This window comes from Apiotrichum porosum (assembly GCF_003942205.1).
Source record: "Apiotrichum porosum strain DSM 27194 chromosome Unknown scaffold_15, whole genome shotgun sequence".
In the NCBI taxonomy this organism is placed as follows: domain Eukaryota; kingdom Fungi; phylum Basidiomycota; class Tremellomycetes; order Trichosporonales; family Trichosporonaceae; genus Apiotrichum; species Apiotrichum porosum.
The window spans coordinates 377858-402085 of NW_021167122.1; the positions used below are offsets into that span (position 1 = coordinate 377858).

The following is a 24228-nucleotide window of genomic DNA, read 5'->3' on the forward strand; positions in this document are numbered from 1 at the left end:
TGGTGAACACGCCCAGATGAAAACAACCCAATCCCGCCAACAACGGGTGGCGTCGCGCGCCTATGCCAAATAAATTACGTAGGCACGTGTATATTTCTTGCGCCTTCAGAGCACGCCTAGCCTTGCCGATCAGAGGTTGTTTTCGGACATGCTCAAATGCAACATCGTCACCATCACCATCATATCCATCCACCATGGCCTTCGGGTAAGCTCATGCACACAGACAATGTACCTGCAATCGCTTACCATCTATCCCCAGTTTTGGCGCCCCAGCAGCTCCCGCTGCTCCTTCGGCGTTTGGTAGCTTTGGCACCTCGCCAGCTGCCGCACCAGCTGCTCCTGCCGCTGGCGGCTTCTCGTTCGCGCAACCCGGAGCCGCGCAGCCCGCCGCTGGTACTGCCGGAGCCACGGGAGGTCTTTTTGGTAGCTCCCAGCCTGCTTCTCAGCCTGCGGCTACTGGTGGTCTGTTCGGTTCCACCCCAGCCGCCTCTGCGTCGACCTCGTCCTTGTTTGGCGCCAAGCCAGCAACCGGTGGGTCGCTGTTTGGTGGCCAGCAGCAGCAGACCCAGCCCGCTACTGGCGGCCTGTTTGGCTCGACCTCCGCCCAACCCGCTCAGACCTCTTCGCTGTTTGGTGCCCAGCAGCAGCAGCCCGCCCAGCAGACCTCTTCGCTCTTCGGCTCAACCACTGCCCAGCCTGCCACCAGCAGCATCTTTGGCGCCCAGGCCGCTGCACCCACCGGTGGCCTGTTTGGTCAACAGCAGCAGCAGCAGCAGCCCGCATCCTCCATCTTTGGTGCCCAGCAGCAGCCTGCGCAGACGACTTCCCTCTTTGGACAGCCCGCCGCCGCACAGGCTTCCAACCCCCTGCAGGCCTCCACGACCGCCGGTCCTTCCTCAGGTATCTCCAAGACGACCAAGTTCTCTGACTTGCCGGACCCCGTGCAGAAGACGATCGAGCAGATGGAGTAAGTCATGTCATCGCTGTTAAAGCTGACCTCAGTGCGTGGATCAAGGACCAGAAGCAGGTCGGTGCCAGCATCGACACAGAGAACATTGGACGCGCTATTTGGCAGACCTCTGGAGACGTCAAGGCTGCCAGCGATGTAAGTTGGTTGGTATGTTCCCTCAGCTGACAATATAGGAGCAGGCCGCTATTGCCCAGGGCTTGCACTCGCTCAAGGCCACTCTTGAGCAACTGGCGGAGAAGGTGTCGTCCGAGGCACAGGACCTCCAGAAGCTGCTTGAGACGTGGGAGGCGGCCAAGCCTGCCGACGCGCGTCACGGTGCTGTCCGTCCCGTTCCCCACCGCGACTTTCCACAGGAGTACTTTGGTCGTGTGGCGCAGGGCCTCGAGGAGCGCGTCAACCGTTACAAGAGGACGATTACTGTACGTTTATTGCGAAGCTGGAGCTGCAGAATACAGGCTGACCCATTAGCTTCTGACCAGGGCTGTCACTTCGGTGGCAAACGACAACGAGACTTTGAATCCTCAAGTCGTTGCACAGACCATTCAGAACAACCAGCAAGCGCTCATCTCGCTGGCTGCCCAGCTCGAGGGCTTGCAGCTCCGTATGAACGCTCTGCGCACCAACTTTACGTGAGTATCTGCCATCCGATGACATGACATACTGACTCTGGCAGCGAGGACTACCGGGAACGTACAAACTCGATGCGCGACCCGTTCGAGGTGGCGAGGGAGGAGAAGGGCATTTCGCTGCTGCGCGCATGATTGCCAGGTGTGGGATGGAGTTGCGCATACTGTCATACTGTATTGGGTTGAGATGTCAACGAGTGGTCTCGACATTCTAACGACTGTGACTTTGACTTCCTAATTGCTACAGGGACAGTGCCAAGCAAGGCTGGCTGACCATTGCCATGGTGAGAGGCCTCTCACGCGTCGGCAACCAAGGGTACCATGACATACGCATACAAAGGTCTAATTTTACAGTGCGAACCCATACTGAGAATCCGTGGCGTGCACCTCTCTGGGCTGATTGTCCTGCCAGTTGGGCTGGTATGGCGGTGGCAGCACGTTGATGACGCGTCCCATGTCGCGTTCGTATGCCATACCGTTTTCGCTGATGGGAGCCAGGCCCGCAGCTGGTTCGGGGCGCGTGACTGGCCGCGCCGGGTCGTGTTGGAGATTATAACTGGCCATACCGTCATCACTGAGCGTGCTACCGAGCGAGTATATGCTGTATGCGCTGATCGAGCTCGCGCGACTGTGACGTGTTGGGCCCAGTGACGGAGGACGAAGGTGTTGCTGCTTTTCGCTTCGTGAGCTGAGGGAACCGCGCGAACTGGAGCGCGACAGCCGCCGCGATGGTGGGACTGGGGTGATGATGCCGAATGGAGTGGGATTGGGTAACGTGCCGGGCAGAGGAGATGGAGGGGGGCTGGAATAGTCGAATGGTTCGCTCAAGCTCCCGCCGTCGTCCGACGCCGCATTGTCGTCGTCTTCGTGCGCGAAGGGGCTGGTAGGGAATGGGGTGACCTTTGTGGCTGAGCTGATTGATTCAACTTCGCCCATGTCAAGGGGTGCTTCGGGGGAGCGGGTTGGGTGCTTGGAGTCCTGAGCACTTTTGCGCTGCCTGCAGAGACACACAAGCAAAATCAGAATGATTGCCAAACCGACCGCACCACCGGCTGTGGCACCCGCAATAAGTAACGTTCGCTGGCTGCTCGATAACCCCACGATACCCAGGGCGTGGACGTCCGTTGCAGCAGTGCTGGGCATGGTAGGTGGGGTGGTGTTGGGATCAACGGGCGGGCTTGGTGCTTCCGTTGGCGGGTCCGCGGAAGTCGGGGCGGGTAGAAAGCTGGCTGCCGCGGTTGTGGTTGTGGTTGTGGTTGTATTTGTCGGTCCCGCATTGTACGCAACGGTGGCTGTGGACCAAAAGGACGGGTCCTCTGCTGGACCTAACAACTTGACACAGTCCTGCGACCACCCGGCTTCCATGGTGATGACACCAGAGTACTCCATCTCGGAGGTGGCATCCTTGACAGCGAGTGTGATGGGTGAGCCAGGCCCAATGTCGGGAGTCCAAGTGAAGTAGCTGTCGTCACCGACATAGAACCAGTCAAGGGAGTGGCCCAAAGCCGCGTCGCCTGGGAACACAAACCTGGATGTTAGCACCACCTCGCCATAGGCCACATACAGATAATATGGGGCGACCCCCTGGGACCAGTGCAGGTAGACAGGTTCGCAGGTCGAAAGCTGAAGAGGGGTCTGAAAGATGAATGCCCGAGCCACTGGGAGGAGCAGGACGAGGACGCCGAGCATGGCTGCTGTACTCTCTCTCTCTTGGTCGTGGTCTTGACACCCAGTGAGTGATGGAAGAAATGCAACATGTATATGTGGAGATGTGTTGTGACCTGCTCCAACCAGCCCCACCGAGCAATGGAGGCAGTGGTTGCCCCTCTTGCATCACCGCTTTGTGAAAGAAAACACAAACATGTCCAGCGACCGCGGTCTCCCAACGGAACGCGCCCAGGCATTCCCCGCGACTGTTTCGCGATAACATAGCACAATATGACGTGCATGTGTCTTTCCAGCTGGATAAGGCACAGTCCTTGCTACTGTGAGCCGTGGAGCATCTATACATTCGTGTGACAGTTCGTGGCCCGCTGACGGTGGTGAACCAACAGCCTCGCAATTGTCGCTACTGGATCACCAGCGGTCCTGGGCCCCAGTATCCCAGACGGGTTCCTGGCTTTCTACCACATGGGCTATGTTGAATCCTGTTGCATGTCAGAAAGTCGTTCCAACCCCGTATGTTTCTGCGGGACAGGAACACGATGGCAACAGCAAGTACCGGCTCAATACTGCCCACGGCCAGGCGGGAATGCGTGCGGACGCCAGGACCAACAGACAGAAGACCCGCTGGATCTAATGTTGGACACACATTCGCTCCAAACACGACCCTCGTTTTTGACTCGTGTTGGCTGCCAGCCATATTCGCTGGCCCTGGCATTCCCCAGGAAATACATGCACTGCTCCGGGGAACCACACCGGGTCTCCCGTGGCTCTTCAAAAAGCGAGTGTTCTATGATCTATGGGTGACGCGGGCCGCAATCCAACCGCGCGGGCCCCGCTGCGCACTCCACGGCATCTTGTTATTCGCCGTGAATCCACCGAGCGCGGTGACAGCCTGGGGTACAAGTACTGACGCGTCTGAAGGGGAGACTCTCCTCTTCCACAACTTCTACGAGCGTCATGACTGCTACAGCTTACCGTAACCCCATAATCCCGGGTTTCAATCCTGACCCGACCATCTGTAGAGTCGGTGACGACTACTTTCTTGCCACGTCCACCTTCGAGTACTTTCCTGGTGTTCCCATTTACACAAGCCGCGACCTGGTCAACTGGAAGCTCATTGGGCATGCTCTGAACCGCCCCTCACAGCTTGAGATGCGTTCGGTGGAGGCAGGTGGTGGCATCTACGCGCCCACCTTGCGTTACCACCAGGGCCGGTGGTACATGACCACGAGCTGCAAGTTTCGCGAGTCCCGCCTCACCGAGTTTGACGTGGGTTCTTGTTCCACCACCAGCTGCTGACCCTGGCAGAGTTGGATCCACCCTCGTGGCTTCTATGTGTGGACCGACAACATCTGGGACGAGACCAAGTGGTCTGACCCTGTGTGGTATGATGTTTTGGGCATTGACCAGGATCTCTTTTTCGACGACGACGGCAAGGTGTACATGCCATGGGCTACCGGTATCCCCAATGAGCCTTTGCCGGAAGGCAAGGTTAATCTCTCAATCTGGATTGTTGAGATCGACCTCGAGACTGGTGATTCTCTCATGAAACCCAAGCTCCTCCGCCACAACACGACAACTGGAAACTGGGTTGCCGAAGGTCCGCATATCTTTAAGCGTGGTGACTGGTACTATCTCCTTACCGCCGAAGGAGGTACCGAGACTGAGCACCAGGAGTGGATCTCTCGCTCCAAGTCTGTTCTTGGTCCCTATGAGGTGGGGCCAGTTGGTGTCAACCCCCTTGTCTACAACGCCCAGGACGAGCATATCATGCAGACGGGCCACATGGACATGATCGAGGGCCCTGATGGCCGTTGGTGGGCGGTGTTCCTTGCGGTGCGACCTCAGGACGGTCGACTCAGCCAGCTTGGTCGCGAGACCTTCCTCTGCCCTGTCGAGTGGAAAGATGACTGGCCGATTGTCAACGGAGGCAAGAAGGTCACTGTTGAAGGCGAACCGGCTGCCGGCCTTCCCCGTGTCGCGAATGAGGAGTCCTGGAGCTATGGTTTCAAGCCAGAGATGAGTGGGTAACTTGAACCAATAGCTATGCTGACAACTCTGCAGACCTCACTCACGAAGGCTTCTTCTTCCTTCGAACACCTCAAAAGGCTTTCCATTCTCTCACATCTCACCCGGGCAGCCTCGCCCTCCGCGGCGGACCGTACACACTCCTCGAAGACGAGGCGGTTTCCATGGTGCTCCGGAAGCAGACAGCCTTTATCGGAGAGTGGAAGGTCAAGTTTGACTTCCAGCCCACGGCCCCCGGAGAGGCTGCAGGTGCAGCGGTCTGGTGGTCCAAGTGGTGCTACGGCGCGGTGATGCTTCGGGGTACCGCAGATGGTGGGGCCGAGTTGGTCTACCGCATGCCAGACGATGACAAGGGGTTCACGGTTGGTTCCCTAAGCTGTCGGCCCAAACTGACGCCACAGGAGCACATATTCCCCGCCAGCTCAACCACCGTGTCTGTCACCATTCAGGCGCGACCCCGACCACTACACCTTTATTGCTGGTGGTCAGGAGGTTGGTACACTGCCGGCCACCAAGCTTGTCCAGGCCAGGCCATGGGATTCCATCTTCACTGGTACCTTCTTTGCCCTCTTCACCCACGGTGAGGATGGCCGTGGCTGCCTCACGCCCGCTGTATTCAGCGACTTTTCTTGGGTCGGTGTACGCGGCGACGATTAGGACCGCCGGGAGTAGTCAGTCAGTAGCTGTAGTGGACGACAGAGTAAAGAGCGATTTTAAATGAATTAGTACCGTGGTACTGTGACGGGCTCTTTGTTCCACCCATGTCTGCGATCTGCGATGCGCCGGTCAATTTCGGTCACTCCGCCACCGGCCCATATAACAAAGTCACGTGATGACCATCACACGCGCTACGCGCTTCGCCTTGGCGCCTCGGCAACCTCCGAAGGGCGTGTGGCTCGTCAAATGCCGCCTAGACCGCCAGAAAAGATCAGGACCTTGGCTCTGCATCACATGGGTGTGGAGTTGTTGCCGCGCGCTTCTTCACCCGTTGCGTTGCTTTCATGGCTTTGTCATTCACACTCCTCCCCACTACTCCATGACCCCCCGTGCGCGCTCGCCGCTGTCACTTCACGAGGAGCCGTCACTAGCCGCAGAGGATCGTCGCTCTGCGGAGGCGTACTCTCCTGAGCCATGTCTTCCGGCTGAGGTCGTCCTGAGCCTGTCCCGCACTCGCAACTCGGAAATCGAAACCATGTCGCAGCATGCACCAGAGCCAGAGGAAGACTTGGGACCCCCACCGGACGGTGGATTCGAAGCGTGGCTGGTCGTTGGATCCAGTTTGCTTCTGCTGTTTGCCATTTTCGGTCTGAGTGAGTGCCCGCCCACCTTGCTTATCTTTGCTAACGACAGTGAACTCGACGGGTCAATTGCTCAACTACTACCTGGACCACCAGCTAAAAGGGTACAGTAAGAGTACAGTGTCCTGGGTTGGAAGTGTGCAGACTCTGGTGAGGATGCGACTCCAAGGGCTTCACACTGACAGGCAGGTCGAGTTCTCATTTGCCATGGCCACGGGCCGGTGGTTTGACAACCACGGCGCGCGCTGGCTGACCATCGTGGGCCTGACCCTCGCAACAGCGAGTGTGGTGTCCCTTGCTTGTGAGTTGTGTGAAGCCCACGCCTTTCGAGCATGCCAAGCCGGCCGTTGGCACCTCGTTACGAGGTTCACATTTGGCCGGAGCGCATGGTTCCAGTCTCGGAAGCCCTGACTTGAAACCCAAGACGGATGACGTACAGCAGTAAGCGCGCGTGCTGATTGTCTAGTTTGTGAAGAGTTCTACCAGCTTTTTCTCTCCATGGCACTCTTTGGCTTTGCGGGCAGCATGGTCTTTGCACCCGCGAATGCCGTGGCGGCACACTGGTTCCTCAAGATCCGTGCCACGGCCATTGCCATTATCAGCGGTGGCGCTGGACTCGGCGGTGTGATTTACCCGATCATGATCGAACGGTTGTTGAGGCGCCTCAGTGAGTGGAGACCCGCTGGTAGTCCCTCTGACGTTAGGCTACCGAAACACGATGCTCGTCATTGCGGGCTTCAACTTTGTTCTGATGCTTCCTTCCGTCTTCTTTATGAAGGCTCGCCTCCCGCCTCGCCAACCTCCACCTCTTTCATATCTCCTGCGGCCTTGGCGCGAGCCCCGTTTCTGCTTCCTGGTCGCATCCGGCGTCTTTTACGGCATGAAGTGAGTGACCTTCACATCTACCAAACTGACACAACTAGCATCCTCTCGCCCTTCTTCTACGCCATCACCTATGCTGAATCCAATGGTGTACCAGCGCGGATCAGCAACTATGCCATCGCCCTTGGTGGAGCTGGTTCAGTCGTGGGCCGACTCGTCATGGGCGTGATTGCAGACCGGATTGGTGTGTGGCGTGTTTTCTCGTTCATTCCGTTCGCGACTGGCGTGGTGATGTTTGCGTTTTGGACGCCACCCAACATGGGAACCGGCGGCGCCGTTGCGGGGCTAGTACTGTATGGCTGGATGAGTGGCGGCTTCTTCAGCTGCATGGGCAGCGCGACCGCAAGCTTCTCCCCGCTCGAAGAGGTTGGCACGCGTATCGGCCTCCTCATTTCAAGCCTCGCCATCCCGTCCTTGATCGGACCTGTCATTACGGGTGCGCTCATCCAGGACGACAAGTTCACATACGCTGGTATCTGGCTTGGGTCCTGCTTCATCGTCAGCGGCTTGTTGTTGAATGCACCCACCGAGGTGAGGTGGATTCGCCGCAGGCTGTGTGATGTCACAGGTAACAAGGACATTGAGATGTCACCACAAGTGGGCCCGCCGGTATTGCCGGTGGCCGGGCCCGCCGAAAAGGCGATGGATGCCCCGGAAGAGGAGGGGCAGGTCACTCACTCTGGACCATAGAAGGTAGAAAAAGGGCGGCACATCTTGCACATCTTTGTAACAGCATCTCTAATGGATAACAATTAGCACATTAACATTGAAAGGTCAAGAACGCCAAGCAGACGGAGTTGCAAATGAAGCTGCCTAGTTGTTCTCACTAACGACCATCTTGTTTGCAGGTAAAAATCCTTGCATTCCGAACATTAAACAAATCCCGTATTCACTTTCCACCAACTCCCACTTCCCACAGCCACCCCACTACAATAACTCCACACCCTACGAGCTCTGAGCCTCGACCGCAAGCTGGAGAGCGGTCTTGGTCTTGTGGAAGCGCCAGGGGCGAACCTTGTTCTCAAACAGCTCGTCGAGCTCGGGGGCGGTGAGCCTGGCGGTCTCGGGGATGAGGAACCACGAGGCGATGGCGAAGGGAGCACCGAGGCCGAGGTAGAAGAAGGCAGTCTTGAGACCCCAGTTCCACTCGTTGACAGTGAGCATGTAAGGAACGAGAACTAACGTCAGCCACAATTTCAATGAATTTCGACCCACCATTCATGATGACACCCATGACACACGAGAGGGCGGCAGCGAAGCCAGCAGTGTAAGGGCGGAGACGCTGCGACGAGATCTCGCCGACGTAGGCCCAGCCGGTAGAGCCAGAGCACTGAAGTCCGACCATGTAGATACAGCAGAAGAAGACGAGGAGGCTGTTGGCGGCCTTGCCACGGTTGGGGAGGACACCAACGATACCAATGAGGGTAATGCCGACGAGCATAGTCGTGAGACCGCCACAGCAGATGTTGCGACGGCCGATGCGGTCGACAGAGATGGCGACGAGGACAATGACAACAAGCTGAATACCGTTGGTAATGCAGGTAATGGCGAACGGGTCGTCAAAGCCAGCGGCCGAGAAAAAGACGCTTGCGTAGGTGTAGAAAAGAGTGAGACCGAGAAGCTGCTGAGAGAACAGAGCCCAAGTCGAGACAATGGTACGGAACTGTTGTTTGTCAGTCAAGTCAAATTACCAGTTACCAATGTTTATCAAAACACTCACGCCATCGACACCACGAAGGGCATCGTACCAGTTTCCACGGTGCAGCTGACGGGCGACCTCCTGCTCGTGCTCGATACCGGAAACAATGGCGTCGTAGTACTGGTCGGCATTGAAGTCGGGAACGTCCCTGTAAATGAACTTGAGGTTCTTCTTGGCCTTGTCGGCCTTGCCCTGGGACGCGAGCCAAGCAGGGGTCTCGGGAAGACACAGGTAGATGGCAAGCATGAGACCAATGTGGGCCCACTGAGTGTAGATGGGGGTCTTGTAGTTGTACGGGTCCTTGGTGAACATGGACTGGAGAGCGATCGATGCGAAGAAGCTGCCAACGGAGAACCAGAAGTTGTACATGACCAAAAGGAGACCACGGATGCGTGCAGGCGAGATTTCGGTGACGTAGGTGGGAGTGATGAACTGGAGCGAGCCGACACCGATACCGGAGAAGAGCTTAGCGACGAACCAGACCTGCCACTTCTTCGCCACGGTCTCGCAGGTGACCGAAAGGGCGAGAACCAGCCACAACGTGAACATGGCAGGCTTGCGTCCAAAACGAGAGGCGACGAAGGGGAGGGTGCACATTCCAATGATCTGTCCGACAGACTGAATTGAACCAATGGCGGTGAGGACCGAAGCAGCAAGGATAGGGTTGCCATCAGAATCGGTGGTCGTAGCGAACTGCTTGATGAAACCGTCGTTGGCGATCACATTACCGTTGAGACCGACTGTGTATGGTTAGGACAAGGTCAAGCTAATCAACAAAGTACTTACTCTGGTAACCGTCCGTGGCTCCAGCAAAGGTTGCAGCAAAGCAAATGGCCATGGCAACCTTGAACTTGAGCATGGTCTGGATGATGCCCAGGTTCTCATAACCGGTGACAATTTGGCCCTTGGCCGCGGCGTCGCCCACGGCGTCGTACTTGAGGTCCCCAATGTTGGACTCAACATGGGTGATGTCGTTCTTTTCTTCCTGAACTTGGGACATTGTGTGGAGATGTGTGGGGAGAGATGTGTCGATCGTCCAAGTCGATCCGTGATATTTATCTCTCCAGACAGAAGCCGGGACCTTTGAACGGAGAACTCCGCATTTTGCTGCCCTTGGGTCCCCAGACAAGTCGGAGGGGCATGAGGGGCTTTGCAAAAAAACTCCACGGGGCAATGCTGGTCCTGCCGGGTCATCAATAGTCCGTCCTGCTGTGCATAGGAGTGGTACAGATTTTGTGGCAGAGTGTTGAGAGGTTGGTAATGGCCTCTGGAACAATATCGGCAACTGCCCTGCTTCCGAGCGTGGTTCCGGTCCCTGGGCGCTCCTGGTTTGCCCCCCCGGCCCCGGATATTGTCAGCACGCATGCCGCCAAAAAAGGGATGTAATTCCCCACAGCAACGTCGCGACTGGGCCGTTTCAATTTCCTGTTGAGCACCCTGATGACCTGGTGCGGCACACTGCTCACATGGGCTCACATGTGTGCTGCGGCGGCGCATTACATGAACCGATGTTGCTCTGGACAGGGCTTTTTCGGCACATCGCGATAACACCAACCGAGGTCATGACCGAGGTGTTGATCTATACTGTATTGCACCCGCATGCCAGCACTAACCAGGCCATGTTGGCAGCACGGCGGCAAACGATGCAAATAAGCCGAACGGCCTCGCCGGCCCACCAACAGGCTAACAGCGGTACAATGGCAGTGACACCTCGACACGCAGCCTGTGCTCGCTCTTGAGTCCGCTTCAGGGAGTCGCCGACCACTCACCGCTGTTACGGCGCATCTTCGAACCGTTCGGACCGGCAGTTGCTCCATGCATTGTGTGTTGCCCTAAGATGCCAACCACTATTCTGACCAGGCCCCTCACAGCCTGTACTCGTCCCGACACCATCTCTCGACCGTCAAGTCCACAATGAGCGCAGTCAGCCTCTCCCGACTGCAGTGCGAACACTACGCCAGCCCCCTCGGAATCGAGGAAGCCACCCCCCGTCTCAGCTGGCGCTTTGCGGGCAACGCAGCTGACTGGATCCAAGCCCGTTACGAGATCAAGATTACAACTGCCCTTCCGGGTCAATCTCCTGCCGCGCAGGAACACTACTCAGTCGACAGTTCCGACTCGGTGCTTGTCCCATGGCCGTCCCATCCCCTGGTTAGCCAGGAGGCCGCCCACGTCGAAGTTCGTGCTATCGGTCGCGACGGTAGCGAGACGGAGTGGTCCGCCCTCGACATTGAGCGTGGACTGTCCGAGTGGGCTGCTGTGCCAATAACCTGCGAAGAACAGCCTGTGGACGATGCCAAGCGTCCTTTCCGCGTCAAGACCACCTTCAACGTCCCACCCACCTTCACATCAGCGAGGTTGTATGTCACTGCCCTTGGTGTGTACGAGGCCGAACTCAACGGCGCTCGCGTAGGCGAGGAATACCTTGCCCCAGGATGGACGAGTTACAAGCATCACGTCGTGTACCGCACCTACGACGTGACCGCGTCCCTCACTCCAGGTGACAATGTTCTGGGTGCCTGGGTTGGCGAGGGATGGTATGCCGGTCGCCTCGCTTTCAGAGGCGGTTGGCGCAACAATTACGGCACACGTCCAGCCCTCATCGCCCAACTGGTTGTCGACGGCAAGATTGTCGCTGCTACCGATGCCTCGTGGTCTTGGTCGTACGGCGCCATTGTCAGCTCCCAGTTCCTCGACGGCGAGACTTACGACTCGAACCTCGCCGACCCCCTCTGGTCCACTACCAAGAGCTCCAGTGATGGATGGAAGCCAGTCAACACATTGCCCGTACCCAGCGCCAAGCTCATGGCTACACAGTCGCCGCCTGTCAAGGCCGTCGACTTCCTTGGCCCACAGGAGGTTATCACCACCCCGTCTGGAAAGACCGTTCTGGACTTTGGTCAAGTGAGTTCCCTAACGACACTGCTATTTTCTATGCTGAGACCGACTGCAGAACTTTGCCGGTGTGGTGACCATTCTTACCGAACCCCCTATGAAGGAGGGCGAGATTGTTTTGCGCTATGCCGAGGTACTGGAGCACGGTGAACTGGGTGTCCGCCCAATTAGAGGTGCCAAGGCCACCGACACGATCATCCTCGGCGGCAAGGTCGAGCGATACGAACCCAAGTTTACCTCTCACGGATTCCGCTACGTGGAGGTGACGGGTTGGCCGGGTGTTGGACTGCTCGATATTGTCGGTGTCGTCACCCACTCGGCTATGGAGTGGACGGGAAATTTCAAGAGCTCCCACAAACTCGTCAACCAACTCCACTCGAACATTTTCTGGAGTACTCTGTCCAACACCATCTCCATCCCTACCGACTGCCCGCAACGTGACGAACGCTTGGGCTGGACTGGCGATATCCAAGTGTATTCGCCAACCCTCAACTACCTCTTCGATGGCTCTGGATTCCTTGCGGGATGGCTGAAGGATGTCTACGTCGATCAGCAGGCACTGGGAGGCAATGTGCCCGTTACGGTTCCGGACATTCTAGACGAATTTCACAATCAGCGTCTGGCTGTTTGGGGAGACGTGGCGGTCCTGACCCCGTATGACCTGTATCAGGCCTTTGGAGACGTGGGCATTCTGCGTCAGCAGTATGCGTCAGGCAAGCTCTGGCTAGAGAGCGGCGTCGTGCGTGACCCACGCACCCAATTGTGGCATCCCGATCAACAGCAGCTCAGCGACTGGCTCGCCCCCAAGGCCCCTCCCGAGAGGCCCGGAGACGCGCCCACCGACAGTCTCCTGGTGGCCGACGCCTACCTCGTGCACACCACTCGTGTGTTTGCGAAGACTGCTGCCCTCCTTGGTGAGACTGCCGATGCCGCCAAGTACGATGCCCAGGCCGACAACCTCACTGAGGCGTTCTACGCGGAGTACGTCACCCCCAACGGGCGTGTCATGAGCGACACCCAGACCGCGCTTGCCCTCCTCCTCAAGTTTGGCATCTACCCCAAGAATTCTGCAAAATTCACCCCAGAGGAGTACGCCAAGAAGTACGGTGCTCGCCTTGCCCAGCTCGTGGAGAAGGACGACTGGAAGGTCGCGACTGGATTTGCGGGCACTCCCATTCTGCTTGACACACTCGAGCAGGTTGGCGAGCTCCACCACGCGTACAGGATGCTCCAGAGCCGTGACACTCCCTCATGGCTTGCTCCCGTTCTTCTTGGTGCCACAACCGTCTGGGAACGTTGGGACTCGATGCTGCAAGATGGTACCATCAACCCCGGTGAAATGACCAGCTTCAATCACTACGCCCTCGGATCGGTCGCGCACTTCCTCCACGGCGTCGTCGGTGGCCTGTCGCCCCTCAAACCGGGTTGGCGTGAAATCCTCGTCAAGCCCCAGCCAGGCGGCACCTTTACATGGGCAAAGACCTCGCACGACTCTCCGTATGGTCACATCTCGTGCAGCTGGAAGATTGTCGATGACAAGCTGAATGTGGACGTCGCCGTCCCTCCCAACTCGACCGCTCAGGTCGAACTTCCCGGATTGTCCAAGGTCGTGGGTAGTGGCGAACACCACTTTTCTGTTCCATGGACTGCGGACCCCCGCTGGCCTCCGAAGGGTAAACCTATCGCATATGGAGCAGACCCCAGCGACAACTGGGAGCCGTGAAATAGAAATAGTAGGCTCATTCCCAGTAAATAAGTCCTGTAAATGAATAACATTGTTTTTGTTGGTTATTAATTTATTTTTTGCATCTCTTGTTTATGTCGTCAGGTTCATTGAAGTAGCGCCTTGGTGTTTCCTCGTTCAACAACTTAGGGTTGACGAGAGAGTCTGCCTGCCGAGGGAGAGGAGGCTGAACGGTGCAACGGCACAATGACGAGCAAACTACCTGGCGATGGTCCTCTCAACGCGCTCCAACTTTGCGCCGAACGCACTGCCTTGGCCGAAGGTCATACATCAGACCGGTCGCAGCCACAATTAGCGCAGCCAGCGGCACAATCATCCTCCCATGGCTTGGCTTTCCTGGGTCCACTTTGCCGCGCCACCTTCCTTCCGCTCCTGGAGTCGCAGCTCGGAGAAGCATCCACCTCTTTTAGTTATCGGGGCATCAACTGTGCCGGGACCTTGTACCTCGTGGATCACCCTTTCCGGGGAGGACAGTCACCATCGGACGTCAGTTGGCCGAGCGCCGTACGTGACGTTTGGTAATCGCCAATTCCTTGGCGTGGGCACGACTGTGGCGGATTCCACCCCAATTTCCGTTTTCGCATGCATCACTCTCGGTGTATTGTCCCATGGCAACGGTGCATCAATTTACCGTCTGCCCTTAGCCTTAGCTCGACGACGGTACCTGGGGCAGTTGGAGGTTGGTGGGGCTCACCGTGTTTGCCTCCATAAATCCCCAGCGGGGGAGGTGGAGCCACATCATTGCCCCGCACAGAGTTCGCAAATGACTTCATTGGCTCTATTCCTTCTCCTCGGGACCTTGGTCCACGCCGAGTATGTCGTTCCAGCTGGCAACGGTGTAGGAGGATGGGAAAGCTCGTACTCAAAAGCGAAAGGTTGGTGATCACCATGTCGAGTGGCGCTCACACTACCAGCTCTTGTCGCCCAGATGTCGACTGCGGAGAAGCTGGGCATGACTCAGCAACTCGACAGCAACTCTCGAGCTGGCGAAGTTTCGCGCCTGGGGTACTCGGGCCTCTTTTATGCCGACGGCTCTGAAGGTGTTCGTGGCTGGCCATACGCCAGTGCGTACGACCAGGCAAACAACGCTGCCGCGAGCTTTGACCGTGACCTCATGTATCGTCGCGCTGCTGCCATTGGAGCCGAGGCTAGGGGCAAGGGCATCAACACTCAGTTTGGACCGGGCGTCAACCTCCTCCGCCTTCCCGAGGGTGGACGTGGCTTTGAATGTGAGTGGCACCTTTGTTGGGGATTTTCTGACAAGGAGACTTCGGTGCGGACCCATACCTGGCCGGACAGGCCGCCGTGCAGCATGTGACGGGTATCCAGTCGCAGGGTGTTCAGGCCATGATGCGCCACTACATCAACAACGAGCAAGAAGACGGCCGTACTTGGGTCAACTCTATTTTGGATGACCGCACTGCCCACGAGCTCTACCTGTGGCCTTTCCAAGACGCTGTTCACGCTGGTGTCGTCTCAGCAATGTGCTCCTACAACGGAATCAACGGAACATACTCTTGTGCCAACCCTACCTCTCTTGGAAAGTGGCTTCACGAGGAGCTCAACTTCCAGGGCTACGTGTTGTCCGACTATGCCGCCATTTATGAGGGCATCGAGATCGATGCGGCCAACGCGGGTTGCGACACTGTGATTGGATTTGCTCAGCCTCAATATGGCGCAGCCGCAACGAGTTATACTTGTAAGTTCCCGGTTGGAAACAGAGAGCTGACTCCAGTCCCATGGGGCGTCAACTCCACCCTCTCGGCAGCGGTGGCCAACGGCTCTGTTTCTGAGGCACGCCTCACTGACATGGCCACGCGCATTGTTGCGGCCTGGTACCAGGTCGGCCAGGACAAGAAATTCCCTGCTTTGAACACGAATGCCAATGTGCTTAAGCAGTCGACCAACGATCTCATCCGTGAGCTTGGTGCAAAGTCTGCTGTTCTCCTCAAGAACACCGGTGTTCTGCCCCTTCGCAACATCTCGGACTTGTACGTGTTTGGCAACGCGGCCACCGTCAACCTGGAAGGCTTCCCCCTGCCCGTCGGCTTTTCATTTGCTATCGACGATGATCAGGGAACCTACGCCGGTGGCCAGGGCAGTTCATACGCCAACCTGCCCTACCTCATCACCCCCTTCGAGGCCCTCCAGGCCCGTGCTCGCCAGAGTGCCTCCCAGGTTTTTGGCTACTTTAACAACTTCAACCACACCAACCAGGCCACCTACGCTGCAGCTGCCCAGGCCCTTGGAGCGCCCTGTATCGTCGACGTGCGTCAGCAGTGCTCTGAGGGATATGACCGCCGCAACCTCTCCGCCTCGTGGGAAGGCGATGAGACAATTCTGGCCGTCGCGGCACAGTGCGCCAACACGGTCGTTATCTACGCGTCCTGCGGACCTTTCAACGGAACGGCGTGGGCCAACCACGAGAATGTGACTGCGATCATCAACTCTGGTGGTGGTGGTCAGGAATCTGGTAATGCCCTTGTGGACGTTCTCTATGGCGACGTCAACCCCTCCGCCAGGCTTCCTTACACTATTGGCAACCTTCGCTCCGATTACCCTGCTGAGCAGGTTGCTGCCAGCTTGGTGGCGCCCAACACTTCTTTTGTCGTGAGTTGTTGATCGTCGTTTGCCGCTGACCTCCAGGATATTCCGTATACCGAAGGACTGTTCATCGACTACCGCTGGTTTGACAAGCAGGACATCACACCCCTTTACGAGTTTGGATACGGCCTCTCCTACACGACCTTCCAGTACTCCAACCTCAAGGTCCAAACCACCGGCAGCCACCTCACTGTGAGCGCCGGCCCTTCGGACTCGTCTCTTTACGACACCATTGCCAAGGCGACCATCACGATCAAGAACACTGGTTCCCGCGATGGCACTGAGATCCCCCAGTTGTACCTGGGTTCACCGGCCGACGGCGCCCCAGTCAAGGTTCTGCGTGGGTTCGAGGCTGTCGTGCTCAAGAGCGGAAAGTCATCAAGCGTGACATTCAGTCTCACCCGCCGCGACTTTTCGTACTGGGACACGGCCGCGGAAAAGTGGGCCCTCCCCACTGGCGCGTTCACAGTCTACGTCGGTGCCTCGAGCCGCGACATTCGCGCCAACGGGTCGGTCTCGCTCAGCCTTGCTTGATGCTGTGATGAAGACTAGGGGTAATAAGCAGGAAAGAAAGGAAATAATAAAGGCCCAGGGGATGCATTCTGTTCGAATGGTGGCAGGGAGCGCATGATCTCACAGTCGCTGGCATGCAGACGTACAAGAAACCCATCCGATAATTGGCATCCATTTTTATTGATTTTCTATATTTTTTGTCTTTCCGGCTTGCAGTCACGGTCACGCCATTTCAAGGCGCAAGAGGGATGAAAGGAGTATAAAGGCCATATTTATCAGGCGAGTGAGAATAAGGATCATCATGCCCGTCCAGCGGGTTGAAGGCAGAATTGTCGGGCGACGTGTTGGGGCACCGAGACAGCTGAGGCTGTTTTCGCGACCTTTCCTATCCGTTGATGCAGCCTTTCGGAGTGCTACTAATGCAGACTCCCTGGTAGATGTCGCCAAACTGGGAATTCTTGAACCACACACTGTTGTACACAGGCGAGTCCCAAATCCAGCCCTTGTCTACCCATTTAGCATTCTTGAGGAACCTGTTGAAGAACGGCAGAGCCTCCTCGTATGAGGGGATGGAACCGCCTTCGAACCGATTGCAGCGAAACCAACAACCCGCGTTTGATGACCACGAAAGTTGGACACCGGGCAGCTTGAGGGAATTCCATTTATTAGGGAGACGCGTCAACGAGTTGCTGCCGAGGTATCTGATGGCCTCTTTCAGCTGGTCCTCTGAGACGGTGTTGTCCTCTGTGCTAATCTCCATGTTTCCGTAACAAGCTGCCCGCTCAACGAGGCGTCTGCTGCTGTTCAGGGCCGGCGATGTACCTGTCAACGTCAGTAATACACTTGCAGCCCACTACGTACCGGTATTGGAGGCATGTTCGGCGACCAGCATGGCAAGGGCGTCGTCTTGCTGAGCCTTTGTGGGGCTGTGAACGTCGAACCACATACCGGCAATGGCCTCTGCTCCGTCGTCACCGCAGTCTCCCTTTGCCATCCGCTGTGCCCAGTAATCGACCTTGTTGCAAGGCAAAACTGCGAGGTAGTCGTTGGCCTGAGAGATGTTGTATCCGAATCCCTTGGCGGCGTGAGAGATCTGCACTGCTTGCCAGCCTGTAGCCGGGTCGATCCATGTACTCTCGTTGTCGCGCCTCGGAACGTCGTTCGTGAACACCGGCCCCTCGTCTGTGGTGCCATCGTCGCCATTGCAGCGCCCATTCTGGCGGTGTTTGCATTTCCGAACACACCGCTTTGCGGGAGGGGGCGACGGGGTGGTTGACCGCTTGGAAAACGGGCCACAGTTCTCAACTGGCAAGAACCAGGGCCGGGCATTCTGGCTTCGTCGGAATATGTCGGTTTGGTCATCTGGGAGGTCCGGTAAGAGGGGAGGTGGCGTGTACGGCGGTGGCGGGGCTGGGTACGCATAGATGTCGATTGCGAAATGTGGCAGGGTGAGTACGCTGTTGCCTCCGCCCGGACCGGCGTCCGCGTTCGCTCGCATGCGATGCCCGTACGCCATCCAGACGTATCCAGCAAGAGTTTGGCGTGTCATGGCAATGGGAGTCAAGGGATCCCCGAGTCTGTACTGGAATGTCACCCTGACGCGGATCTCCCCATTGTCATAGGGGGTCCAAACAGAGTCGGTGGGTGTCGCCGTAAAACCCTCAGTGATCTCGGTACCCATGAGGTCGTTTGCTGCCTCTTCCAGGGCGCGAAGTTCCGGACCATCTCCGTCTATTATTCCTATGACTGCAACTTGCTGGTGGTTGTTCTCATACATCTCGTATAGACCTGTGGTGGGTAGCCGCATGTCCTCTCGAAGGAAGCGTTCCGCAGGAGCCGCCTGACGCTCCACGCTACCGTCGTAAGCTGCCCGTTTGCTTGGGGTTGAGGCGCGGATTGATGCACCCGTTTCCTTGTCTGGTGTGGTTGGCCGCTGACTGAATTTCCGGATCATGCGCGTCATCCAGGTGCTGGACGATTCGCCAGTGCCGCGAACGAGTCCATTGGTCGCAATAGCAGGGCTGTTCTGGCGAGAAATCGTGCTGGCACTGAAGGACTTCCTCCGGGACGTGGTGGCTTTTGAACCATGCGTATCGGGGGAGATTGGCGTATCCAGGAGGGTCTTGCGTGACTGGTTCGGGGGTCGCACTGCCACTGCGGCCGCCCGGCTCTGGAGTAGGACCAGAACGCCAATCACAGCATAGCAGAGTGCTTGGTAGGCTACCCATCTCATTGTCGTTCAGGTGAGCCGGTAATAAAATGCAAGGGCAAACAAGTTGTTGGTGGAGAGGCGCAAAGACTTGTTCAAAAGTCGGTTGTTGCGTGAGTGAGCTGGTGCAAAGAACGGCGCCCTTTATATGTATGGATGAAGCCTCCTTGGCTGGTTGCTGGAGTCGCGTCCACCAACGCTGGGTGTCGAAGACACGTCGAAGGCGGTGACCAGAGACAAAGGTACAGGGGTCTCCTAACGAGGGGTTGGTGCCACGAAGGGAAGGTGAGTCACCGTGCTGCCTTTCGCGAGCTGCCCATCCCCGGTGCGTTAACAAAGGGGGTTACCGCAGTGTGCATGGAACCACCTCCGCTGGATATCTTAACCTCTCGCGGTTGGGAGGTGCTGCGTCAGGTAGTACCATACCACCGGAAATAACAAGTAACAATTCCCGAAGGAATCCACGGCACCTTCGGCCTTCACCTATGTATGTACAATGCCAGGTCGATTCCAAGCTGTTGTCATTCACCACTCCGACGCCGCTGCCAGTCCTCGCAGCCCCCAGTGACCTGTTGTTTGTCCGGGTAAGTCGCGCATCCCTGCCTGACACGACAATCTTGAAAAAGAGAGTGCTAATGGGTTTCTGAAACCGCGTTTGGTAAACTCAGCTGCGGATCTTATGACCCAAATGCTGTGTCGACGCGTTTCCTTGGCACACGATGTCACTATCGTTCCAGACCGAAGGTCAACGACGCACCGCCGTTGGTTTCGATATAACCCATTCATTTCCTTGACGAACATGCATGTGGATGTGACCCGGTGCTCTGATGAATATACAAACATTCAATAACTGACGCTCCCCCACCGCGAATCCCGGTATGCTGGTGTTCGCGACTGCCTCGCGACCCGCTGAAACGCCGCCATGTCGAGTCTGGCTGGAACGGCTCTGCAGTGAACGAGAAAGCGGTCCAACTCAAACTCTTAAACCTTCTCCACAGTCGCAGGCACGTTGACAGGGGTGACTGGCTTGCCGGTTTCAAGGCTGCCGGGTTAGTCACAAGGCATCTGATGTGGTGATACTCACTAAGACTTGACGTTGGCAAACACATCCCGCTCGCCTCGGAGGATGGTGCCGCGGGTGAAGGCGCCGAGGTGAGGCTGGAGCGAGACGTTGTCGTGGTTGAAGAGCTTGGACTCGAACTTGGGCTCGGGGTCAAAGACATCGAGACCAGCACGGGCGACCTTTCCGCTGTCCAGAGCGCGAACGAGCGCATCCTCGTCAATGACGGCGCCGCGGGCAGTGTTGACAATGTAGACACCGTCCTTCATCTTGGCGAATGCATCGTCGTTGAGGATATGGCGAGTGGCGGGCGTGAGAGGGGTGTTGACACTGATAACGTCCGACTTGGCAAGCAGATCGTCGAATGAGACGTATGTCGCGCCCAGCTCCTCCTCCTCGGCGACGGTCAGGCGGTTGCGGTTGTGGTACAGGATGGACATGTTCCAGGGCTTGCTCTTGCGTGCCATGCTCTTTCCAATTGCGCCGAGACCGAGGAACCCCAGGGTCTTGCCCTCGGGGTCCTCGGTGAGGGGCATGTTGTCACGCCACTTGCCGGACCGCAGAGCCTTCTCAGCCTGATACACGCCGCGAAGGGCCGAGAGCATGAGGAGGATGCCCATGTCCGCTGTCGCGTTGGTGACCGAGTAAGGGGTATTGCTAAACCACGCGCCGTTGTTGGTGAGGAAGGGCACATCGACGTCATCGTAGCCAGCACCACCTTGAGCCCAGAGACCACAGAAGCCAGGCTTCTCAAAGAGAGGAGCAAGGAGGTCGGGGTTGAAGGGCGAGTACATGGCTGTACCAAAGAGCTTGTGTGACGTCAGCGGCATACCACAGTGTTGGATGAGGTACTCACCACGTAGCCAGCGTCAAAGGGACCGTGCTCGTCACAGATGCGCTTCACCTCGGAGACGACCTGCTTGCGGTCTCCGGGCACAAAGTAGTGAATGTCATAGGACTTTTGCAAGTCCTCAAACTCTGGGATCGCAAACTTGGGGTAGCCGATGCCGAGGATCTTGGGGCGGGTTGCAGCGATGGTCATCTTGGAGCTTGAGAGGTGGGGGTGGTGAGCAGTGGGCTGGGAAGCGTTATGTGAGGACATGGATGCGAGAGAGCTGGTACTTGTATATAGTGAGAGTGTGTCAAGCAGCGACCGAGAGGGGTGTGCAAATGGGCAAATGGGACATCGAGTCGGCGACCGCCGATGATGTGCTGGATGATAATCATATGGGTTCGTCCACTCACGCGCAACCCGCTCGTCGGATCGTCGGTGATATCCGAACGGAATAGCGGAAACCGCCTGGGAGGCGGGACATGTCCGGGTCGCCACGGGTCACCACGGGCAATCTACGCGCCGCACACCTCCCTATCAAGATATCCATGTCGGCAAAGAGCGACAGACGATAGACAGGACCATGCCGCGCTGCAGTGGAGGATAGCAAGGCGGGTCATAAGGCCAAATCCGACCCAGAGGCGTTGTCCACCCACCAAACCATGACCACCCCAAAGCTTGGCGTCCTTCAACTGCAGACCACATTCCCGCGACCGCCGGGAGACGTATCAAACCCCGCTTCGTGGCCATTCCCTATCACTGTTGGCGTGGTCAAGGAGGCCACTGCGACCAATGTGGTCGGCGGGACCTGGGGTCCAGAGTTGATCGATGCGTTTGTCCGTGAAGCCGAGAGGCTCCAGGGCGAGGGCTGTGTTGCGCTTGTGACCTCGTGTGGCTTCCTGGCTACCATGCACCCGCAGCTGTCTGCTCGCGTGCCATTCATCGGCACCAGTGCGCTGCTCCAGGTCGCGTGGCTCCAGAATACCTTCTACCCAGGCCAACAGCATGCCGTTGGTGTCATGACGTTTAAGAGAAGCGCCTTGGTGAGTCGATATAGATATAGTGGGCGGTTGCTGACGTCAGACGGAGAAGCACCTCGTCAGCGTCGGTGCAGGTCCTGACACTCCCGTGGTGGGCATGCCCGAAGACGACGACCCTGCTGCAGCTGTATTTCGTGCTGTACTTGACGAGCGCGTGCCTTGTGAGTTGGCACGGCCGTGCGGGGCTTACATCAGACGACCACAAGGGGATGGAGCGAGAAATGGTCACAGCTGCCAAGGCGCTCGTGGCTGCCAACCCTGGCCTCAAGGCCATCGTTCTCGAATGCACTAACATGCCGCCGTTTGCGCATGCCGTAGCCAAAGCGACCGGTCTGCGTGTTTGGGATATTATCACTCTAGGCAAGTGGTTGTACAATGCCGCGGTCAAGGAAGACTATCGCTCGTAGTGAACATGCAGTGCGTGAAGCCGCAAGCCCACATCGCCAGTTCTGCTCCAGTGGCCACCGCCTGGACACCCTCTTAGCCACCAGGTTTCCTTCAAGGGTTATGCATCTACAAACACGTCATGATTTGTACAACCTATGCACCATCCTCAGAGCTTGGACCGCTCCACCGTATTGGGAAACTTCCAATCGGCTTCTGTTGCCATCTCGAGGTCGGCCAGATTCCTGCCACCAAACTCTCCCTCTTCCAGTCCATTGGCATGCTCGCCAGGCTTGGCCGTACGCCAGCGCCAAAGTGGGGTAAACTGGTCGTTCTTCTTCTCCAGGGCATTGACTACATGCTTGCCCAGGACAGGCAGGAACTTGAACCCATGCCCAGACCCGCCAGAAGCGACGAACAAGGTGTCATCGTACCCAGGGACATAGTCGATGAGAAAGTTGTTGTCAATCGAGTCGGTGTACCAGCACATGCGGGTGTCCGTGATGCCCACGGCAGTGAGGTCGGGGAACATTTCAGCAATGACGGCCTTGAGGTTCGTAATGGCCTTGAGCGGGAGATTGACCTGAGGGTCCGCCGTGTACTTTGTCTTTGGGACTGACAGGCGGCGACCAGTTGCTGCCTGAGACTGGTAATTCGTCCACTTTCGACCGCGGTACCCGATCTTGATCTTGCCCTCTGGGGTACGCGGGAACCCGTAGAATCCACCGTACTCTGGCGACTCGTGGCCGGTAAGCCCATAGGCAAACACGGGAAAGTTCTTGGGCGAGTACTGGGAATTGGAGGTCAGCCACCCGCGACATTCGAAAGCAAGAGAATCTTAGATGCCCACCTTGTCCCACAGGTCCTTCCTGTGACTAGGTAGCTGGATGGTAACGACACTCCCAGCTGTCGTCTCAAGCGCGCCAGAAACTTCGGGCACGATACTTGGTGTCCACCCCCCGGCTGCGGCGATAACCACGTCTGCTGGGTGGGTCTTTCCGTCGGCCGTCTTGAGGCCCCTGACGACCTTGCCGCCTGTCGAGGTGTCCACCACAAGCTGGTCAAACTTGCCCTTCAACGGACCGAGGACAAACTTGACTCCAGCCTTCTCGCACAGGTACCGTGCCCATGTGCATGACTTGTCGGCGTACGTGAGGCCAGCGCTCGTGTCCATGAACCCATCGCGCTTGCCTTCTGTAAAGGCGGCAAAGGCGGCGACCTTGGGGCGCCAGTTGCCTTCTTTACCCCACAGCCTCTCCATATCCTCCACATCGGTCAGGACGTGTTGATGGTGCTTGAGGCCAACCTTCTCCAGCTCCGAGATGCAGTGCTTGTCATAGTCCGACATGACGGCGTCGGACGAGATGCGCATGAAGCCGCAGTCCTCGAACAGCTTGGTCGACGGTGTGAGTCCACGAGGGAGCTTGTCCGCCGGCGTGGAAGCGATGGCGGCATTCCACTCGAGCCAGATGGGCCGACCAGAGAAGGCGAGGTCCTGGTACTCCGTCTCGTCGCCATATGAGCAGCGGTAGATCTTGTTGACGTCCGCCGACGCCGCATCGCAGCCGTCAAAGGGAGAGTAGGCATTCTGGTCGTAGGGCTGGTAATCGTAGACGGTCACATCCCTGTAACCTGGAACACGTGTAAGCGTACGCACAGACAGTGAGGCGTACCATTACGAGCCAGGTGCAAGGCTGTACTCAGGCCAAAGACACCTGCCCCAACGATTGCAATCTTCTTGTCTGGTGTCGTCATTGTGTGTGTGTGTGAGTGTGAGGG

The 24228-nt window shown here is 57.4% G+C and overlaps 11 protein-coding genes across 11 annotated transcripts; 6 read left to right on the plus strand and 5 right to left on the minus strand.

Moving 5' to 3' along the window:
- Positions 1-194: 194 nt before the first annotated feature.
- Positions 195-1731, plus strand: EHS24_003210 (uncharacterized protein; the record flags this gene model as incomplete). The annotated part of the gene is made up of 6 exons (XM_028618908.1): positions 195-205; positions 260-967; positions 1003-1105; positions 1150-1389; positions 1439-1599; positions 1644-1731. The coding sequence occupies 6 exons, from the start codon at positions 195-197 to the stop codon at positions 1729-1731; spliced, it is 1311 nt and encodes a 436-aa protein (XP_028472796.1).
- A 213-nt stretch (positions 1732-1944) lies between these two features.
- EHS24_003211 (uncharacterized protein) lies at positions 1945-3285 on the minus strand (the record flags this gene model as incomplete). The annotated part of the gene is made up of 2 exons (XM_028618909.1): positions 1945-3124; positions 3161-3285. 2 exons carry the CDS (start codon positions 3283-3285, stop codon positions 1945-1947), a joined length of 1305 nt encoding a protein of 434 aa, XP_028472797.1.
- A 933-nt stretch (positions 3286-4218) lies between these two features.
- EHS24_003212 (uncharacterized protein) lies at positions 4219-5946 on the plus strand (the record flags this gene model as incomplete). Its single annotated transcript, XM_028618910.1, has 4 exons — positions 4219-4530; positions 4570-5284; positions 5326-5644; positions 5691-5946. The coding sequence occupies 4 exons, from the start codon at positions 4219-4221 to the stop codon at positions 5944-5946; spliced, it is 1602 nt and encodes a 533-aa protein (XP_028472798.1).
- A 379-nt stretch (positions 5947-6325) lies between these two features.
- Positions 6326-8159, plus strand: EHS24_003213 (uncharacterized protein; the record flags this gene model as incomplete). Its single annotated transcript, XM_028618911.1, has 6 exons — positions 6326-6599; positions 6640-6737; positions 6777-6888; positions 7054-7254; positions 7292-7472; positions 7511-8159. The coding sequence occupies 6 exons, from the start codon at positions 6326-6328 to the stop codon at positions 8157-8159; spliced, it is 1515 nt and encodes a 504-aa protein (XP_028472799.1).
- A 255-nt stretch (positions 8160-8414) lies between these two features.
- Positions 8415-10168, minus strand: EHS24_003214 (uncharacterized protein; the record flags this gene model as incomplete). The annotated part of the gene is made up of 4 exons (XM_028618912.1): positions 8415-8647; positions 8685-9132; positions 9190-9908; positions 9955-10168. 4 exons carry the CDS (start codon positions 10166-10168, stop codon positions 8415-8417), a joined length of 1614 nt encoding a protein of 537 aa, XP_028472800.1.
- Positions 10169-11082: 914 nt separating this feature from the next.
- Positions 11083-13786, plus strand: EHS24_003215 (uncharacterized protein; the record flags this gene model as incomplete). Its single annotated transcript, XM_028618913.1, has 2 exons — positions 11083-12072; positions 12122-13786. The coding sequence occupies 2 exons, from the start codon at positions 11083-11085 to the stop codon at positions 13784-13786; spliced, it is 2655 nt and encodes an 884-aa protein (XP_028472801.1).
- Positions 13787-14735: 949 nt separating this feature from the next.
- EHS24_003216 (uncharacterized protein) lies at positions 14736-16945 on the plus strand (the record flags this gene model as incomplete). Its single annotated transcript, XM_028618914.1, has 4 exons — positions 14736-15036; positions 15075-15506; positions 15543-16417; positions 16508-16945. 4 exons carry the CDS (start codon positions 14736-14738, stop codon positions 16943-16945), a joined length of 2046 nt encoding a protein of 681 aa, XP_028472802.1.
- An 832-nt stretch (positions 16946-17777) lies between these two features.
- On the minus strand, positions 17778-19157 carry EHS24_003217 (uncharacterized protein; the record flags this gene model as incomplete). The annotated part of the gene is made up of 1 exon (XM_028618915.1): positions 17778-19157. One exon carries the CDS (start codon positions 19155-19157, stop codon positions 17778-17780), a length of 1380 nt encoding a protein of 459 aa, XP_028472803.1.
- A 957-nt stretch (positions 19158-20114) lies between these two features.
- Positions 20115-21295, minus strand: EHS24_003218 (uncharacterized protein; the record flags this gene model as incomplete). The annotated part of the gene is made up of 3 exons (XM_028618916.1): positions 20115-20175; positions 20218-21002; positions 21050-21295. The coding sequence occupies 3 exons, from the start codon at positions 21293-21295 to the stop codon at positions 20115-20117; spliced, it is 1092 nt and encodes a 363-aa protein (XP_028472804.1).
- Positions 21296-21687: 392 nt separating this feature from the next.
- EHS24_003219 (uncharacterized protein) lies at positions 21688-22472 on the plus strand (the record flags this gene model as incomplete). The annotated part of the gene is made up of 3 exons (XM_028618917.1): positions 21688-22068; positions 22118-22226; positions 22297-22472. 3 exons carry the CDS (start codon positions 21688-21690, stop codon positions 22470-22472), a joined length of 666 nt encoding a protein of 221 aa, XP_028472805.1.
- Positions 22473-22618: 146 nt separating this feature from the next.
- Positions 22619-24204, minus strand: EHS24_003220 (uncharacterized protein; the record flags this gene model as incomplete). The annotated part of the gene is made up of 3 exons (XM_028618918.1): positions 22619-23239; positions 23300-24081; positions 24123-24204. 3 exons carry the CDS (start codon positions 24202-24204, stop codon positions 22619-22621), a joined length of 1485 nt encoding a protein of 494 aa, XP_028472806.1.
- Between the last annotated feature and the right edge of the window lie 24 nt (positions 24205-24228).